The following is a 22209-nucleotide window of genomic DNA, read 5'->3' as shown; positions in this document are numbered from 1 at the left end:
TATTTATATTATTATATATTATGTATAATAATATTACATATGTTTCAATGATGTAACTTATGTGAACATTTTTGCATTCAGAAACTTTCAGAATTTCATAACTTTCTACCAAAATACTATTATTGTAAAACGTGATATCGAGAAACTCATTTAAGTTATTTAATATTGGGGATCGTTTATTTAAGTTATCATTTTTAAAGTCAAATATTTTGTAATTTTCATTTATACTCAATCAAATTAAAAATTACCGTTTTGTTAACGGGAACATTGCACCATCGTTAAAAACAATAAAATATTGGTAAACTGAATTTAAACGTGTCGTACGAGTGTTTTTGATCCAGGTCGCCAAAAAAAAAATTCACGATATTGTGTTGAATGATTTAAAATAGCAGAGATGATACCATATAGCATAGATGACAAACATATATAAATATTTATCGAATATTTTTCATGAATGTTTGGGTATGAAAACACTTTTGGCAAGATGAATGCTGCGTTTGCTCACAATAGACAAAAAACGATAGCACAATCTAACTGACTGTGAGCGTCTAGTGAGAACTGATCTATTATTTCACACCTGAGTGAAAACAACAAACCAGAGAATGTGTAAAGCGCGGATGTAGAACTCCCAAACGATCACGAACTTAACAAGCGGCGGGAAATGTTTTGGCTCAATTGGAATAATTACATAGACTATTTGAAAAAAGTAAAAACAATAACACCAGACTGCTTTTGCATATTATTGGATCAATTAAACGAGAGTCAAAAAAAAACGACCATACAAGAAAAAATTTAGTTTTTGCGGTACGAATTCCTGTCTCACCCACGGTATTTTGGCTCCCAGTGATTATTACTTGTCTCCAAACTTGAAAAGATGGCACCAGGAAATGAGATTTGCATGAAATGATAAAGTAGAATGGGAAACTAAGGTATATTTTTGTAGGACTTGATAAATCGTACTTTTTAAACGGTATCCAAATGTTGTAAGATAGTTGGATTCGGTGTGTAAAGCTAAAGCATAAATTATAATTTTCTAAGAAAAATGCGTTTTTATTACTTAGGCCGAGTATTTATCAATACATGTAGTATAATAACTATTAGTCCAAAATCCAATAATTAAAATGAAGTCATCAGCAATCACGAGATTTATAAATAGTTTAGAATTGTTTTAGTTGGGTTGGGGGTGCATTCATAGCCTATTATTTAATAATAATAATAATTAGAGGACAATAAATCATTAAATAAAAATAGTCAAGAAATTGAAATTTTTTAGTTTTTTAATTTTCAAAATTTTTTATTTACTAAAAGTTGTAAATTGATTAATTTTACACAAGTATGATATATATTTTGTATACATAATAAAACCGTGCTAACAACTATAAATTCAAAATTGAATATATGCTCTAAATATTTAAAACTTTTATTATGTAAATGAAAACTTACGACTAATTTTCTATTTTATAAAATAAAAATAAAATCCTTTCACGCAATTTTAATAGAAATAATATACAATTTAATTTTATTTATAATAAATTTCATTTATATCTGTTTTAATATATTAAAATTTGAGTAGTTATTATATACAAATTAAAAAAAAAATACAAAACAAATACAAATAATTACAAATAATTTACAAATAATTTATTTAATTTTAATAATAGTTTTTAATGAATGTTTTATATACTTTATTAGACAAATGCATTTCTCTATGTACAATTCAATGGTGCTCCAGTTTCATTATTGCTAACAGCTAAAAATTTTTAATTTTTAGTTATTAATTAAATAAAATATTTTAGAATAAATTTTTATTTATTATTTAAATACATTTTAAATATTGCACCGATATAAATTTTTTTTTTTAATTATTGTCCAATATTCGAGTCGCTTTGGAACAGCGCTTTTATATCAAAAGTCGCACGACTTAACCATTTTTGCACATAAATACTTTTTTACTCAAAATTTTAAATACTTTAACCATTTTTCATGTATTTGGCTTTATAAACACTACAGTGAGTAACTTTAAAAATGACCAACCAGCAGCATTTTTGTTTGTTTAAGCCGAAAGTGTCGGCTCTGGCTCTGTTATTTATAACACACGCCTTAAGGCTTTAGGAAATATTGTTGCAGCAACATTAGGCCCACCAACCACGCTGATGCGGATGTGCGTGCAATCCAGCCGCCGCAGCAGCTGCCGCATGTTGATATGCACCATTCAAGACTAAGTGATGTGCTGCGGCATTTTGCATGGAAGCTGTAACACAGTCCTGTGGTAGTTTTGTCCCATCACTTAGACATGGTTTACCGTTTCGCACTAGAACAGGAACGGCAACGCGGCGCGGCGATGGCAATGCAGATGGATGATGCGGATGACCATGCATGGCGGGATGATCATAAACGCCTTTTTCATTTTGTGCGCGCTTTGTCTTGTAACGATGATTCTGGAACCAAATCTTAACCTGTGTAGGTGTTAGACGAATTATACTGGCTAAATGTTCTCGTTCTGGAGCTGAAAGGTAACGCTGTTGCCGAAAACGTCGTTCCAGTTCATATGTTTGCGCTTTAGTAAATAGTACTCGACGTTTACGTTTTTTATTAGGCATAGTCTCACCACAATTGCCAGACCCATTGCCACTGCCATCTCCATCGTTTTCATCGTCTAATATATCTTCTTCGATACCATCTTCAATAAGACTATCATCATGAGGATTTGAGGAACTACCACTGGCGTTATCTGTACAACTGTTATTACCGCCGGTACTGCTCTTGTGCATTTGATGCGTCACAGTGTGAGGATGCATGTGCATTGTTGCATCGCCGACGGATAATGCATCGCTATCAGCTGAACGGCTATAGGTTTTATAATCAGCAGATAAGGCTGGTGATGTTTGACAATTTGAACCAATGTAAGTGTACGAAACTTCGGAAGTAACTGGCGACGTACTATCAGGACTTGCAGGTTGTTGTATGCCTAAAAGAAGTAAAATAAATAAGTCAATTAAGTACACGAAACATTATTGAGTTAAATTAATTAAAAACTAGACGATAAATATTTAAATTTAAGGAGTAATTAATGGATATAATTCGTAATTTATTAGAGAAGTCATGGTTTTTAGTATATCAGTAAAAAATTCTGGTTTTGTTTAGGTTCTGTCGGGTTAGAACTATTGATAAATTCTATAACATTACAATAAGTGTATTTATATATGTATAGAAATATAATTTTATAATGATACATACTATTCGTACAAAAAAGCCAGTACTGCAGTTATCAATTCATCTATTATAAAATGGGCGGAAATAAATTGCTAACATAAATTTTTATATATATATATGCCTTGTTATTCAAAAAAGAAGAAACCGGAAGGATGGCATATTAGATCACACCTCTATTTGAGGTTTTTATTTTGATAGCTTTACAAATAATTGTCTGTATATAGCAGTATATTATATGTAGTGACAAACCAACTTCTATAATAAACTAATTTAAGGAAAAATGTTCGGAAACTATAATAGAAGAAAAAATTACTCGCATGAAGGTCGTTCTTTGGAACAAAAGATACTTTTTAATAGGATTGTCATTCTAATATACAATGCATTTTTATTTCTTTTTTGAAAGTAATAGGGGGTTCGCTTTGTTAAACTGAAGTCAAAGTACGCCTGCAGAGTTATTCAAAAAGGATTTTGCTATTTTGTGAAACTATGAATGAATTTTTGTTTTTCAATACAAAATATAGAACCCAGGTAGTTTTAGGAGATACAAGAGTGAAGAGGAACTGCAAAATAGGAACTGAAAAATAAGTTTAATTATCGTTATTAATTTATGCTGTGCATATAAGTCAACATTTCTCGACAGTGAAGAGTAAGGAAGATGGGTATTGGAATAGGAAGCAGAATACAGAATAGGAACACGCTAACAACCCTATCTAATGTTTGTGATATTAATATAATTTCTGTATGATTTGTTTTTTGAGTTAAATTTTATTTCAAATTTGAGAGTGAGATTGTAACCACATCTACAAGCATATGAGGTTTACTTATAATCCAATTGTTTTTAATAAATTACTGTGCGTACATATTTGTAGGGGTATTGTTCTTATTCTCCTGTTAAATCGTTTATTTTGTATGTGCACATATTATTGTATAGTATATAGATAGATTCACATATAACGAAAAAAATTTTGCTAGGTCACCGGGTGTGTGTACTATGATGATTCGTGGTTGTGTATAAAAATTTGTTTGCACATGGTAAAATGGAAAGGGGGAGAGAGTATCAGTAGAGCTGAGTAACAGTGGACTTTAATATTATTAGTACAGTATTTCGATTTTTTTTTATATTACAATATTAGTCTTTTGTTTACTTGGGCTTTCCACAAACGCCGTCGCTATTACTAACAAGCTTGGCACTTTACTGTGTACTTTAGAATCCAACTTTTTTTTTTGTGATCTGGAGTGTTACCCTCTACTGGTGTTTCAGTACGCGTATGCTAGTTGTCATTAATTTGTAAGTTAAAAAGTTATTTTAACCTAACACTATATCGATTTATTGCGATCTTAATAAAGCAGATGTTTTTACAGCGTTTGAGCAGATATGCGCACTTTTGTAACGTATTTTTATATGGTTAAACGCTGTAAGGACTTCCTCTTCTGCGACTTCAAGCGTTACCACTATTCACACATGCAATCGTGGCAACCCTCTAATAAAAAAATTTTTACTTTTTTATTTACTGCTGTTATTATAGATATTTTTTGTTTTTTTGTTTTTTTGACTAAACATAATCTTGACTAATTTCATTCTTCGATATGTTTCACACTTAAGGATTACGGCAAAAAGAAATTTTATTCTGTTTTGTTTGCAGAGTAGGAAAGTCGAGGAAATTTGTAGTCTGAATTTGAGTTCATGACTTGGCACGCACTTCTTAGTGTTTTGGGAAAATTTGCAGCTGAAATTGCTTTATGCCTTGTTTTATTAAGTAATTAATTTATTAGTAAACGTTGTTATGGCAAAGCACTTTATTTGCCTTATATCTTAATATTTTTTTATTAAAAACGAACTTCGTAATTTACTTTATGTGAAAAAGGAAAGATATTATGTATAAAAAAGTGTAAAGTGGGAAGGGTTATTGCCAAGTCGGTTCGATTATCAATAAATTCAAATTTTTCAAGTTCAAAGTCTGCTATGACAGATGTTTGAGTTATGATTTTTTTATTGTTTTAGTGAACGTTATAAAGTTTTATCTCCAATTTAAGTAAATGCGATTAAAAATTGTTTTTATGTTTTATTTTCTACTACTGATTATATATCGTTGGCTACTGTTTCCTTCTAAGAATTCACTTAATCAACTAACTAATAATCGTTGATTAAGTATTGGGAAGAAACAATTTTTTTTTTATTTAAATAAAACGTATAAGTAACCAAAAACTTTATTTTTATAAGTTTTTAAAAATACTACTACTCGTAAAGTAGTAAGAATGTTGCAGTTAAGGAATGACTTTTTGAGCACAAGTCTCATATGACTAAAATGAGACGTAAAAATTCGATAAGATTTCTTTCCATTAGATAAGATGACTACTAAAGAAGATGATAGGAAAAGAAGAAACCGTCTATATACGTGTCCAGTGTGCAACGAAAAAATAATAACTATATTAGAATACAATCTATTGGATGTTAATTTGATTTAAAACCAATATGTTGTCAACAAAATTTATTAGAATTTGTGACGTCAATAAAAAGAATCAACATGGATAGAGAGTTTGATTAAGGATCTAAAGTCATCAACTGATATCACAACAAACCCATTTATCCTAAGTTTAGATAGTTCAAATCATTTAAACAAAGATTGTGGTTTTGGTTAGAAATTCTAGAGGTATCAACTAATATCACAAAAAACCTATTTATCCTAAGTATGAATAGTTAAATTTACTTCATTTTTATTATTTAAAATACAGTACTATCCGCTTAAACCAAATTCATGTTTTCACTTCATATGAACATATGAATTTTTTTTTAATTAAAATTACACCTAGTCTACTTAAACTAATATATTAATATATTAATATGCGGAAAATATGAACATATGAATGAAAAAATAATAAAAAAATTATTTAAAGTGCACACAATCCCAAGTTTAAGGACATAACTCCATAAACTAGGAAAATCATGCGAAAGACTTTTGGCTCTGTACGAGAATGTTAAGGTTTGCAGAGTCAGTTATAACAATTACAACTGATCTATAGGTAATACGTAAAGATACCAAGAGGTAAAAATGTCAAAAGATACAACATAAGAAGAGGACAATCACATAGAAGACTGTAAAATGGAGTGAACAATATCTTACCGTAATTAGGTATCAAAGACTGGGAAAGTTGTAAAGTTGTTATTAATGTTGTGATAATAAGCTAAACTTTAAAAATTTACCAAACATAAAAAATATAAAAAATATATTTAAATTTTAATTTATTTTAATTAATTTTATATATCTTTTTGTTATCTCTTAAGTTATATTTATATGTTATATAACCATACTTTAAGATATAGTTCTTACTGAAGGTGAAAATATGTGGTTCTAAAAGCGAAGAAAAAGTAAAAATAAATATGTAGGATTTACTATTGGTTATTTTGGTCAATATTGCCGTGTCAGTTATAGTTTATTCATCAAAAATTAATTTCAATTAATAAGTAATAGACTTTAACTGGAATGAGAATGAGGATATAGGGTCATTGAAAACTGACTGTTTTCAATGCCCCGAAACTGAAGTTTTGAATCGTCTCGTAGCTGTTTGAACCTTTGGCAGATTTCACATACTTCTCTTTATTTTTTATAAATAACTAATATATATTTTTATTTTACAAGAAAATAGTTATTTTTTATTTTGTTGTGAGAATGGTTAATTGCGACCTATGAGATCTAAATATTATTCTATAAGATATGTATATCTTTACAATAAAATTCTTTTTAACGAAGCTCAAGGTCGGTTAAATTAAATTTTATTGAAAGAAAGGAGAATATTAATTTATTATACACATATTTACAAATTAATATATTACTTTATTGTAATAAATTTAAATTTAACATTTAAAAAAAATGTGATCGTACTTACCATATAAATCATTTTCTTTAATCCACGCTCCACGGCCTGCGGGATGTGTTAGCATTGTGTGTGCCATATGATGATATGAAGACATTTCATCACCGAAATTGGGAAAATTTTTTGGTAAATATTGACCAGCCGCCACAGCAGCGGCAGCAGCAGCATTATGACTAGCAAGTAGGTGGGCAGCCGCTTGGGCTGAACTAGCGGATGGTGGTCCATGTATACTGACGTGATCGACACTATTCAATGGAGCACTACCAACATCAATTGTTGCACTGGTATTTAATGTAGAGTGATTATCTGTGGGTGAAATAGTTGCAGACGCTCCAGCTAACACGGTTGCTGGCGTTAAATGATTGCTATTGGCATCCGTATTACTATTACTATTATTGTTGTTGTTATTATTACTGCTATTATTATTGTTATTGTTACTATTATGACTAATATCAGTTGTAGCTGCCGTCGGATGTGGCACGACTCCATGCTTTAAATCAGCACCATCCAAATTTAATATATCGGATATGTGGAAACCGGATGAACGTTGTGATGGCGGTAGTTTTGCATCAAAGAGGCTGTAATGACAATTAAAAAAATAAAACTAAAGTTAAAAAGGGAAATGATATTTATAAACATTCTATTATACAAATTAATCACTTAACAATTGACAGGAAATTTGTACAATAATCTAATTTCCAAAGTACAAGTGTATATCGCACCTTGTGGATATGTTTTCTACCTGTCATGTACGAGTTGCACTTTCAAAATTATTACAGACTTTTCAACACAATTTCACACTAATTGTTTGAGCTCTAGTATTTCCTGTGCATTGTATATATACACAAAGTGCATATATATTTTGTGTTTTCAAAGATGTTAAAATCATATGTATGTTTTACAAATTGTGTCGGACATATGCTTACATAAAAAATTAACTTTGATTTTAAGTAAATCACTGGATTATTCGCACATTTGAACCAACTTAATTTAGTGCAATGTGTCAAAGTTGAAGCCTGCGATCCTAACTGGTTAGAAATCTTCTTAAACTATATATATTTTTTCCGGCGCAATGCTATTGCAAAAGTAGCACTAAATCTGTTAACCAAATTTGATTTTAATTTAATACCATCAACAATTAACAGAAATCCGCTTAAATGTATATTTAGATAATAATGCCTTGACTAATACCTGAATCTGTACTTGCCTAAGCAAGTATCGAGTACAAAAAAATAAAAATTCCCAAACCACAGCGTTAAAAATCCAAAACACATGTTTTTAATTTAGTACGCTTCGTCTATTACCAGTGAGATATGTTGATATATGTTAAAAAGTTATACTGGATTTTCCAAAACAAATTTTCCCAAATCTCACTTGCACATATTGCAGTATTCCTGTAGTGCAATACTGCATTTGCTGCAATTCTGCTGTTGTCTTTGGTCTCACAAATTCCCACACTGGACAGGTAATTAAATTTTAAAAATTTTCATTTACAAGAACATTTATTTCTATTTTTCTGGCTTTGTGTATTTCTATCGTTTTGTTGCACCTCTACAAAGGTCATTCTCCAGATTTTCTTAAGGTGCAGGAAGGGAATTCCCTTCCGCAATCGTCCAGACAGTGTGTCGCTGTTGCATACCGCTTTGTTTTGGTTCGGTTATGAGCAGTGTTAAGTGGAAGTAATGTACGCGTGCGTATCTAGATGTGCAACTTAGTTGCACATATGTTAAATTTTGTTGGGCTTTTCCTGCGGTATCGTTGGGAAATTTCCTTCATCCGCGTTTTTGTGTACTTGTTTGCAATTATCCGTATATTGTTTTGAAGTACAGTGAATACGATTAAATTGTTTGCGATTTGTAAAATGTGTATAAATAAATTTTATTTGTTAGATTTGAATTTTAAGTCCTAAGTAAATTTTATTTGATTGTGATATTGCAAATGTATTGCACTTGTACGCGCCCTACACCAATTTCAATAGATCCTGAGTAGGGTTCTTGCACTGTTATAGTTGTTGTTTAGGAAAAACAAAACTATTCTATTATAGTTAGGAAGGTGCGGAAAATTGTTTATCTTTTATATTTTTCTAAATTTTCATTTGAAAACACATGACAGTAGATCAGGAAACTTAAAGAATCATTCTTCATTTTTATTTATACTTAATAATAGGGCTTAATATAATAAATCATCAGATATAGTAAATTTTAGAAAATTAAAAAAAAAAGTTAAATAAATTAACTTTCAATGATTAACTTTAATTTTAGAATTTATTTCAATAAATCTGAATTTGTCTATTTGTGTCTCCAAACGTCCAATTATCTGTTAGCTGGAGCTACGTCACTGTCATGGTTCCATAACCACATACATGGTTATCGACCCATGCCCTCGGTGTATTGACTAAATATAATATCCTGAAACGGTGAAAGCTAGTCACCAAAGAAATGCCACAACATAAAGGTATATATTTAACCCTACAGACTATAATCTATCTGATGGTATACTTTGCCCCCATAAAGATATAGTAAACTTTAAACATCTATAAATATTCTTAAATATATTTGACATACGGATGGCCTTCAAATATACACATACCAGAAAAAGTCTGATATGTTTACTGTTTTCTTCAGTAAAAATTTTTCTTTAAATTACAAATTATTTTAAATTTATTGCAAAAAATGAATTCATTTTAATCTTCTATGTTATGATGTTTATGTAATAATAAGCGGCAGTTTAAATTTTTATTAAAACAAAAAATTTATTGGGTTTAATTACGTTATATATTGTGTGTGTCTAGAAAATATTAAGTATATGCAGATTCCGAAACTCTGTAGAAAAAAAATTTTGCTTTCGTCATTTTCATAGATTTTTTAAAAATTATTTTTTAATTAAATTGGTTTTTTTTATTTGAATTTTTGTTTGTTTTCATTAGTAATTGTTTAATGGAATGGATATAATATGAAAACTATATGTAATTTAAATTATTTTTTTGTTCAAGTTATTGGTAATTAATCGAACTCAAGCGGTGAATTTAAAAAAATAGTAAAATTTCAGAACAGAGGAATTCTTGGAAGATATGTAAAAAGATTTATTATAAAGTTCTATAAAAGTTTGTCACAAACCAAAACAATTATATGTTTTTGTAATATTTTGTAAATTTATTTAAAATTCTCCAATATAATACAGATTTTGTTGTGATTGCGAATAATTAGAATTGGAATTTCAAGATATTATTTGGAAACACATTGAGTTTATACTCGTCTTATAAATATTTGATATATGACAATACTACAATCGTTACTTCAAGGATTCTATTAATGAGCAAAAATTTAGCAATATAACTATTATGGTTACAGCAATTGCAAGTACAGATAGATCATATAAGCAACGACTCTATTAAAGCTAAAACATAAGATATATGTTATAAATGTACAATTTATAAGATCTAGAAGTAAATCACGGAAATATCCATCTTATAGAAGATGGCGCTAAATAAAGCTAGACACCAACCTCAACGGAAAATTATTTTTCCTACCACACAGAGATCATATAGGCAACGACTATATTACAGCTGAAACATATGTGATTTGTGTTAATAGATCCAGATAAATTGATAATTTAGCAATCGTTAAATTAAAATTATACAAAATGCGCTACCAAAAAGGAGTAACGGAAGATCTCGAAGGATCGAAGCTCAACAGAAAATTATTTTTTTACCACTTTTTATTGTATGTATCCTTTTGTAAAATTATAGATAAAAAAATATTTTATTTTATTTATATTATAGTTTTTTATTTGTATGTTGTATGTATCTAATATTTGTGTAAGGAAAATAATACATAAGCTTAGGACTGAATTGTTATATTATATTAAAATAACAACTTAATACATCTCTTGATTATCCTTTAATTATAATTTTCTCTTTTTTAATTCATTATTTGAATTAATTATTTTAGTATACAAATAATAGTTTTTTATATAAATTTAATGATATAGAAATAATTTATTATTTGATGTGAAAGCCCTTTTTGTATCTAAGCTTTGAAATCCGAAATGATTCTCTAGTTGTAAATTATGTTTGCATAAAAAGAATTAAATTCTATTGGAGACTTAATTCTTTTGTTTTTTTGCAATAGTATGTAATTTTTTTTTTATATTATTTATATGTTATATATATATGATATAAATATATATATATAAAATTTTATGAAATACAGTTATTTATATACACAGTAGTCACTATTCTATGTATAATATTTAACTCAAGCAGCAAATTAATAATTTCCTAAAAGAAAATAACCATTTGTTTAATTAAACTAAATTTAATTACAGTTTAAGTAAGCAAACTATACGGCGATGTAAAATCCCATTAAACAACATCAGCTCCGTTAGAATTAGGAAGAACCTGTCCGAGGCGTTTAATACCAAACGAGATTTCAGACTCGTTTGATTTTTTGAATCTAGTGTTAGAAACGATAATCTGAACAGCAGATTTGAACCGTACTGGCACAATATTTCGCAAAAGTGTGATGTGATAATATTGATATTGTTAACCTGAATACCCGTGCCATCAGTGCGAATCTTTCCAACTTGGGAAAACAAGCGAAGTAAGCTACTGATTGGCTGGCGAAGGCTATTGGAGGCAGCCATTGAGGATGTACGTCTGTAATAGCCAACTAAGTTAGTTAGTAGTTTGCTAATGATATTTTCAGTTCAGTTAACGTTAAGATCATAGTAATTAATTCCTTATACATTAACATAGAACGTAATATCTTACAAAGAACGTATACGTAACTTAAATACAAGTATGAATTCAATAAATCGTTTGTTAAATGATTATTAAGAGAATTTTGTACTACGTTTAGAGTTTTTACTTAAGGACAAATATTTTTCATAAATTCTTCCGCTGCACTTTTTAAAAGTGTTTGAAAGTATTAATTTTCAAGTTTCTATATTATCAAGAACCCATTATCTGTTTTTATCTGTTAGTAGTTAATAGTTTTAATTTCTCTTTTGTTATTTTAGATTTTCAGTATTAGGAATTAAACTATCAAATTGAAACGTCATAGACTACTAAGTTAACATTGCACTTGATTCACATTAATTAAATTTGCAGTTATCATTTGTATTTTTGTTTAAATAATTTAATAATTGTTTTAATAACTTATATTAAATATTTTTTTTATTATTAGAAAAGCTTAGGGCTTACCCTGGTAACGCATTGCGTAATGCCGCCGGATAAAATGCAGCCGGTAGTAATGCATGTCCCCATGGAGGTAACAAAATTGGTGACCAAGGTAGAAATGGTGCTGCAGCCGCTGCTGCCGCCGCTGCAGATGGCACCATTAAACTGCTCATGTTGTGTAGGTGCGAAAAGCCGCTAAAAGCAGCCGCACCCGTTGGTATACGCAAATGTTCCGTAGCCAGTGTAGCGCTAGGCGTAGTAGTGGGAACAGTAGTTGTAGCGGTTTTTGGTATTTCGTCCACGCGTGTAGGTACCGGCGTAGGTGTCGATGTACGTAACGGCGGTGGCGGTGTTGGTGATCTTGCTTTAATAGGCGTTTCTTTTTTCACTTGTGGAGATTTTGACAACGTCGAAGTAGAATCTACAGATTTTCGACGTGTCGGCGACCGTGTAGGTGACGGTGTACGTTTGCGTTTTTCAGCCACTTTGAAATTGTTTTGTTTTAAGTTTTGAAAAGTAATTTTGGATGAAGTTTGAAAACAGCAAATTACAAGCAAATATTTTTTCACAGATATTTAAAAATCAATATTTGTTTTTTTTTTTTTTGTAATTAAATAATTTAAATTTTTATGCTTGCAAAAACTATAATATTTAATTATAGAAAAACATATAAATTGTGTATGCTTAATATATTTGTTTTTAACACTATAAACACATTTTGTTAATATATATTTCTATATGTTTACTTATTTTACAAAATATTGCATTTAATAAATTTCATTAAACATAAGTATTTATTCGTAGCTATAGCCTACTTCAATTTATCGCACTTGTCACTTAAGAAAATTGGGTAATAATTTTTCCGCTTTCACATTACAAACTGAAGTGTCATCAACAACTAACTAGATATTAAGAACTCAACACGATTCGAACCAATGCAGCCAACCCAGCAAGAGCAGCAAACAACCACCACAGAACATAGAACGCAGAACACAGACCGACAACCATTTCAGCAATACCAACCCATTCAAAAAAATTTCAATCGATTTTGATAAGTGGCTTCTTATGTCCTTTTCAAAAACGGGCAACAACAAAAGCAACAAAACCTACAAAACCTACAAAAACAACAGTAAAAGCACTATCAACCACTAAACCAATTCAGCCTTCATCATACTTATGTATATCCTTTTAAGCATTGGCTAAAGCGAGTGCAATACAGCATATTTTTTGTCTCATATCAGCGCATACGAATTTTCACAGAAGAGGGCACTTGAATTTGAGTTCTATTGTGCCCAAGTAGGTATGCTGCCATTGTTGATGTGTTGTTGTTTTTGTCGGAGCATTTTCTGCTGCTGTTGCTGCTGCTGCTGCTGCTGTTGCTGGAATTAATGCCGCAGCCAGTCATACTCTATGTATAAGGCTAATTCAGTGCCACAATTATTTATTTCTTCTATATTCTTACAGCCAACCATCATTGAGGCTGCAGTGTTGGAGTGTATTTCTTGTTGTAATTGTTTTTGTTTTTGTTGTTGTTGTTGTTTTTCTGCTTTGAAGAACTTTACTTAAGTGCAGAGTTCACGCGCTCAAAGTTCCTAAATTCAAAAGTGTGTTCGTCTACTTTTTTTATAGTTTTTGTTATTCGAGTTTTTTATGTTGTCTCACATAATATCCACGCACTTTGTGCTGTCATCAAATGCTGCGTCATCATTATTATCATTATGATCATTATGTTCATTACTGCTATTTTTATTGAAAAGTTTGTTTATTCATTATTTACTTCTTTTATTCCATGTTCATATTATTTTTATTAAATCAGTATTTCGTTTATTTGCTAAATAAAGCTGAATTCACTATATAAGAACAGTGAAGAAAAAAATATTTTTTATAATTTATATATATGTCTTTATTTTTTCATTATAATAATAATTTGTGATTTATATATATTTATTAAATTAATTGACATTGACTAAATCGCATACACGTCGGTGGATCTTCACCAGTTCTGGAGCTGTGGTGAGTTTGGAGTAAGTTTGCTAAAAACTAAATTTTAAAGATATGGTCTACTAACTATTGCTATTGATTTTTTGTTCTTGGTACTGGCAAATTCTAGTTTTGTGTCCATTTAAGTTGATAGTTCCGCTATATACGAGTTAGTGATTATTGTAATGATCTTTTATTTGGCCATGTGTTCCGGCTAGTAGCGTATACTGCTCCAAAATGTGTGACTTGGATTTAAAAAATACCGGGATAAGCACAGATTATGTACGTATTCCAAGATTTCCTATTTGTTCCAAGAATACTACATTTGCTACAACTATCAGACTTCTGTGTACAATGTTCTTTCAGAACACCAATTATACAATAGTGCCATCGCAAGAGGGACAAGAGCACAACATTTGAAGTTTTATTTCAAATAACAAACAAATGCAATAGAGTCTTATTTCGTCGTTAATTATTCAAAGATCTGTATTTCCTATTTTTATTGATATTTTAATATCAATGATGTCATTCAGATTATTCCGTCTGCCTTTTTTTAGCAAGTTCTTCAGCTTTCCCGCTCCATTCATTCAGAATAGTATTCTTTTGATCTTCATTGATTTCATTGATCTTAATAAACAATATTTGTATTTCACTTATAATAGGCTTAATAATCTGTCAATAAGTTTGTACTTGTTATTCTTTATCAGTTACAAATTACAAATTAGTCGTACCTAGTCGGTTTCAGAAACAGGTCTTCGTTTTCCTCTTCGCAATAATGTACAACTTCTAAAATTTCTGGAATATCCTATTGTATAATTCTACGGTTTTATATGTATACATTAGCATCATTCGCATTGATTTAACTTTCTCCACTTCAAATGTGGTTGAAAAATTGTATTGCTCAAATTAGGATCCATGAGATACAGATTAAAGTATAAAAACTATTTTACAAAAAAAATATTCAACTGAGAGAATCTCTAGTATTCTTCTCAAAGAGATAAAAAGTTTAAATAATGTACTTAAATGTGGAACCATTCTGGTTTGTAAAGAATTAAGTAATTTTTTAATTAATATATCTTATAAATAAACAATTAAATTCGTTATCTAATAAAAAAAAGGATTAAAATTGAATTTATACAAGCAAAACACGTAGTTTACAAGTTTTAAATGGCCGAATTTACTTATCAATATCTAACAAGTTGCAATCGATTAGAAAACCATGCTAGAACATTGAATGTCCCTTTCAATCAGTTGTGGAAAGGGTAATAAAAGTTTTTGTCTTTGTTTTTGTTTTTGTCAAGCTATTGTGCGGCGCCGATTTACTATTTTAGAGACTTTCTTTTTTGAGGCTCTTGATCAACTCCAGGACCAAAGAGCATATTAAGATCCACCAACGGTTCAATAAGGTTTTTAAGGTTTGCAATAAGTCTAAGTGGATTCTTAAGATTAGCCGATATAAACTAACCTATCAATATCAAGTGTGCTTTTGAATATATTGAAACAAGTTAAGAGTTGTCAAAAAACATCTAAAATACAAACTAATTCATTCGAAAAACCATTTTATACAATGGCATATAAGTTACGTTTAGTATGTAATTTTTAGATTACATACGAATTTCTGCGAATCGTTATGACAATTGTTTCATATTTAAGTAATTGTAAGTACTAGCGTATGTAGTAACTTTAGTCTGTTTTATTACATGGTATACGAATATTATTTATTAAAATGAAAAAAAAAAAATTATTTAAACTATTTTTATGAAACTAATAATACAATAAATTAGAGAGATTCACGAATTGAACATTTTTATATCATTAAATATTATTTCATCAAAACTAATTGAAGTAGATTGAAGACTTCTTATGCGAGTAGCAAGCTTTTGCAATTAAAAGACAAAATTCAAAGTTAGAACTAAAAAATATATAGTTTTTTAATATTAAAATAAATCACTTATACTATTTATTTATTTAAAATTCTAAAGAAGAGAAATAAATATTTTAATAGAAGCTTACGACTGTATGATTCGCATAATAAATCTTGCTTTGATGCTAAACAGAAAAGTGATATGTTTAAAATTATTTATCGCAAATTAAATATATATTTATGTTGTTGAGCTTAATTATATTTAGATTTTCTATAAATGTTTCTTATTTTAAAAATATCTCCTTAATTTTAAACTTAAATATGTAAGATTTAATATTGTTTTTGAAAATTGTTTAATCATGTGCGATAAGTATTATCTTATCTTTATTATAAAAACGTAACTAAATTTATTTTAGTAATACAATAATTTCAATTTAAAATTTGCAAACAGTTCTAAAAAGATTTTAATCTCAAAATTATCAATACTAAATGTATCAACGTTCAAATACGAAATGAAAATTTCAAAGATTTTCGGAGCATAAACGTGCACTAATGTGTATATTTGCGAAATTTTTGTTCAGAGCTGTTAAAAATTAGCACTAAGTATCTTGAAATAATCACAATCTTACTTGTGACGTCAAAAATAAATTTGAACACATGAACTCGCATTATATATTTTTTAATAGTTTAGTGGATTTAGTTTCATATTTAGGTAGCTAGTCAGTCAATTATTAAGGTTTAATTAATAGTAAATTATAAAACAAATTTAAATAAAAAAGTCAAAAATACTTAAGTATTTTTCATATACCCACTTATAAGATAGCAAATAATGTTGAAAAGATTATTATTATAATATATTATTACAAGTTTTCACCTTTCTCTTTGCTTTATGAAATGCGAGTTAATGTTTTAAACGTTTTTACTTAACAGTATCTTTAATCACTTTGGTGATCTATTGTAACAAGTTACTCGGGTTTTTTAGGGATGTATAATTTAAAGACCAGCCTATCAGTCTGGTGGAATATATATTGAATTTGTTTTAAGAGAGAGCTATTCTGAATTATAGTATGAACATCCATAAAATCAAACAATTTTTAACATTCTGTCTTTGATGCACTTTTACACACTCTCAATTTTCAAGTAATTGTGTATATTTTCATTTCTGACATACTATAGTTCTTTTTTTCTGCCCTATGCTCTTGCTAAGAGCGATGCCCTTACTCAAAGTATAGTACATAAATACAAAAAGTACATAATAATAATAATAAATCCAGTGTAAATACACCAAGGAAATAATATAATAACAATAATAGTCCTTTTAGTATAAGTTTTAAAACAATATTTTCATACTAATACAATATTTGAGAACTATAAGTTTATTCTTTCACGAACGCAGCACAAGTTCTTCAGTAACATATGTATGAACAATTATGAACAAATAGGTGTGTTTTTATCGAAAAAAGTAGTAAGTATACCACCGTATATTTACACCTCCTAAAAGTGTTTAATTTTTTTTGACCACATAATTCTTTGACAGCCTGTATCTTAATTAATGAGCACTCAGTTAGTTAATATCAACTAAGAAATTCATTATGACGATCATCTACAGCCAACAATAATCATTATCATCATGACTGGAAAACTATATTATTATTATTATTATTAGATCCACAGCTAGGATCTTTCTTTGTCATGAACTAAATAGCTAGATACAAGCAATGGATTATTTGGTACGTAATTATTGCTTTACTTATGTGCTCGGTGAACATAAGTCTTTGATTTTATATTGCAGTTTCAATATCCGATTTGTTATACAAGCATCTTAAGTGGTCGTTTTATCGGCATTTCCAAAAACCATATATAGTTACTAGAATATACAATATTCTGAAAACGTTCATTTTTTGCGAGGATTAACTGTATCTACACTTTCTCGTTAACAGTATTATCTCAGTTTATATTTGGTCCTAAATCAAATACCTTCTTCCTTTTGAAGTTATTTCTAGTGTTATTTATAATGGGCTTTGGTGTTATTGCTATAAGCACACCTTTGTTCGATGATGAGAATATTCTGTTGTTATTGTTGTTATGATGTATAAACACATATACAGTATAGTTGAAAGTATATTTTTTATTTCAGAATAATATTTTCAAAAGTAAAAAGTCAAACATATAAAAAATTATGAGCATTTGAAGTACATGTCTGAATTACTTTATTAACAGATATTTACGATTTTTCAGCTAAGTATTAATTGACAGATTTATTCAACATTCACTGATTCATTGAGTTAGTTAAGTAGTGTTTTTATTTAAAAAATTTGTTCTTTCACTAAATTCACTACGTTTATGAGCTTACGTTTTGAAATTTTTTAAACATAAATATTTAAGTGTAGGTGTCTCGGTAAACTTTTTATTGTAGGGCGTCTATGGGAAACACGCTCTTCAATATAATTATTTACTATTTATTTGACATTTATATATTCAATTTATTACATTTTTTTTTACTTTATAGGGCAATATTTTGAACATCTTATATCTTCTTCCAAATACATGCCCAAATGTAAGAAAACCATTAACTCACTAAAGCTTGAAACTGTGTTCAATGTGTTTTTAATTCGATGAAATAGAGGAAGGAAAGTAACGAAGTAATTTATAAACTGGATCATTTTGGCATGCAAATAAAACTAAAAAAACAGATATTTGACATTAATATCTTCGTCAAATATGTGTGTGCAAACTAAGGCAATGAAAAAGAATCGTACTAGTCAACTGCTTTACACAAGGCGTCACCTGTCCCGCACTCGACGCTGATGGATCACTGCGTACACGCCATGAGATTGAGTTCACGCTATAATGACTTTTTTCGGGGTTTGTAACTCTGTGGATGAGAAGGAATCTTTACTCCACTTCATGTGTCCATTATTAGCTAGGAAACGATTCAAAATTTTTGGAACCCTTTTCTTAACGACCTGACAGAGCTGTCATCCTGAGCAAAGTTAGGGGCTTGATCAAGTTTATAGACTTGTCAGACTAGTTGACGCAATTTTACCCAAATGATGGATCGGGCCTTTTACTCAAGTCTTCGTATATACAGCGCTAATCTGTAGGGCTTTGGGTATATGGACGCCTCTCCAAGCTAACCTGACTTTAGGCAATTGATTCTTTTTAACAACTAGTAAATAAGTCCACAATGTTGATAAGTGTCTTTTATAATATTCGAACTCTGTCAATTTTGTCTATAACTCGTTAACGACACGAGGTTAATCTAACATAAATTCAATGAAAATATAAAATAAAAAATGTTTTCTTTATAAAAAAGATATTAAATTAAAAATCAGTGAACATTATCTATAGTAATTTTATATATGTATAACTAAAATAAATAATTATTTTTTCAATTTTGCATTATTTTTTTGTGAGGAAATGTGCTAAGTACGTTCTCTATAAACACATAAACAGAAATCATAAAACTGCTACGACTACATTTATATAGAAGTAGATATATATAAAGGAAAAGACATTATTAAAATCAGTTAAATAATAAAAATAATGAAAGTTTTATTATTATAAAGGAAAGGAAAAACTAACCTTACGCTGGCATGAATATTGCGTGTGCAACCTACAATCCTTACCCCGTTATTACGTTATTTGCATGAGCCCCGTATAAACGCCTCACAATACTCGTAAACAGTATTTTTCGCTCTTGTACACATAAGAGGCACTCAACATGCCTGAATACAAAGCACATACACTCACATACTTAGCATTTTCAACTTAACAAGGATTACAACCTCACCAACAAAACAAAAATCAAAGAAAAATCCTTCAAAAAAATTTCTTATTTAATGAATGAAGGGAAAATGTGTGCATAGGCATACGTACGACATACAAGGGTCTGAAGAAGCACTTAACAAATAAAATTAACCAATCAAAAATAACCGAACTTGTTGTCGTTTGTTTCGTTTGCCTGGAAATACCCAAACTGTAAGCAAAAACAGATAGACACTATGTGTTGAACTAATATTGCTGGTTTTACACTTGCGCATTACAAACAGGGAAATTTTCCCAAACTATAGTATCATTAGAAAAAGGTTATGATGACAAAATGTCCCAGTTGATTGTGTGTGCTATATGAAAAGTGTCCTTAAATGGTATTTATATTAAGCACGCCCATTTTGTTTTATTTTTCTTTTGTTTATTGTTGTTGTTCTCTCTACTATCGCTGATGTTTTTATTTTTGATGATAATCAAGTTTCTTTTTGTTATAAAAATGAAAAAGAATATCCCAATTTTACTCTGGAGTGGGTTGTTTTAAGGAAACGGTATGCATTGTTGCGTGCGGAAGTTCAAATGTTATAAAAATGGATCGATGACTTTAAGTAGTGCTTTTTCTGAAACTATTCAAAATGAAAATATAACAACAGTCATTAGTAACTTTTGTTGAAGCAGAACCATCAAATTTTCTCTCATTATTATTATTGCTGTTGTTGGTGTAGTTTTTTTTATGTTTCATTAGTGCATACATTTTTTTACATACTGTACTTTTCGTTGCGCTTTAATATTTTGTATTTAAGCATACTACACAGCACGGTTATTTATATTTGCAGTTCGTATATTTTGGATTTTTAACCATTTTTAAATAATTTCATATATATTTTTTTTAGGGATTAAAATATTAAAAATTGCATAAAACTTGTTTTCATTCTCCGGTTTCGTTTTCGTTTCTTTCAATTTGTATATTTTTATTTTTACAATTTTAAGTGTCGGAATTTATATATTTCTGGTTATTTGTTTATTTATTTATTTGCTTTCGTCTGCACAAGGGTTAAGGATGCGTTTGGACTTGAAAAGTTTGTTAGTTTAACTAAAGTGGCTTAATTATTCTTTGTGTATTAGTAAAAATATTTGCTTAACAATTGGATTGTGTGAGATTATTTTTTATCAACATTTCTTTTGTACAGTGAGAACCTATTGAGGTAGAGGAATTTAAAGAGGATTTCATTATTAAGTTCATTATTAAGTGTTTAAAATTCTGATTAATTATGAAGACCCATTAAGGCAATTTCACTTTATATAAGAAATATACTCGGAAGTTTTCAATGTCTGCTTTTTGTAGGTAGAAAATGGGATTTCTTTATAGTAATCCTTCAAATTTTTGCCTTCGGAACTATCGACCAGTATATTTTTTTTATTTAATTGAAATGACATAGAGAAAACTATTTTCCAAACTATTAGCTGGCGATAATAACATCAATTCTGTCTTAGGAAGCACGAATTAGCTCATCTACAGAATAATGTTAGACGAAAGTATGCTCAACCTTCCTTACTTATGCCCATTATCAGTACCTTCTGTCAGTATCTTATCTTAAAAAAAGATTCTGCGAAGTCATTCAGTAAAGACCCAACTATTACAGGATCAGCCTAATACTTGTTACGTACAAGGTTCTTTCAACTGTACTGTGGAAAGGTTGAAGTCACTTGTCAACTCACTTATTGAACATTATTAGTAAGGCTTTCGACCTGATTGTTCCACCATTGATATTCACACTGTGACAAATCCTAGAAACAGCCTATATATATAACATTGACACACACCATCTTTCTGTCGATTGTACTTTCAATAGTCCCATGAGGGATCGCGTTAAGGGCGCAATATTTAAGCTCAGTATCTCTGCAAAGTTAATATGACTCTGCTGCGGAAATGCTTTAAAGAAAAATCGAGTCTCTCCAAACGTTATGATACCAGACGAGACTGAGCTTTTCATAAAGCTCCTTTAAAATTTTAATCAATAATTTTCAATTATTATATTTATTTATATATGCCATTTGTAATATTGAATGATATGAAATTTTAATCACATATGGTGCTATAAAAGAAGTGTTTTATCGAAATCAATACTTTAAAAGTTATAACATACAATTAACAAATTTATTGAAATTTTAAAATTAAAATTTAATGATCGTCAACTCCCTTAACTTCCTTGACCTTCTTCAGGAATATTTAAAAAATAAGTTTAACATTTATAAGTTCATCTTCGATTATCTATTGAAAATTATAATGATGTCACAGATATATGTTTTCTTTGGTAGCGTTTACAGATTT

At 29.2% G+C, this 22209-nt stretch overlaps 1 protein-coding gene across 1 annotated transcript in view; it reads right to left on the bottom strand.

Moving 5' to 3' along the window:
- Positions 1–1704: 1704 nt before the first annotated feature.
- The window catches only part of LOC119669499 (homeobox protein vnd), a 38576-nt gene continuing 18071 nt past the window's right edge, over positions 1705–22209 (bottom strand). The window contains exons 2-3 of the mRNA XM_038079403.1: positions 7099–7664; positions 1705–2968 (exon numbers count right to left, since the gene is read on the bottom strand). Of these exons, the coding sequence (XP_037935331.1) occupies positions 2133–2968; positions 7099–7664 (1402 nt within the window). The 3' untranslated portion in view covers positions 1705–2132. The remainder of the gene's footprint in view (positions 2969–7098; positions 7665–22209) is intronic.

The sequence above is a fragment of the Teleopsis dalmanni genome, chromosome 1 (assembly GCF_002237135.1).
Source record: "Teleopsis dalmanni isolate 2A chromosome 1, ASM223713v2, whole genome shotgun sequence".
Classification (NCBI taxonomy): Eukaryota; Metazoa; Arthropoda; class Insecta; order Diptera; family Diopsidae; genus Teleopsis; species Teleopsis dalmanni.
Note: the sequence above shows the minus strand (reverse complement) of the source record. Positions and strands in the feature narration are given on the sequence as shown.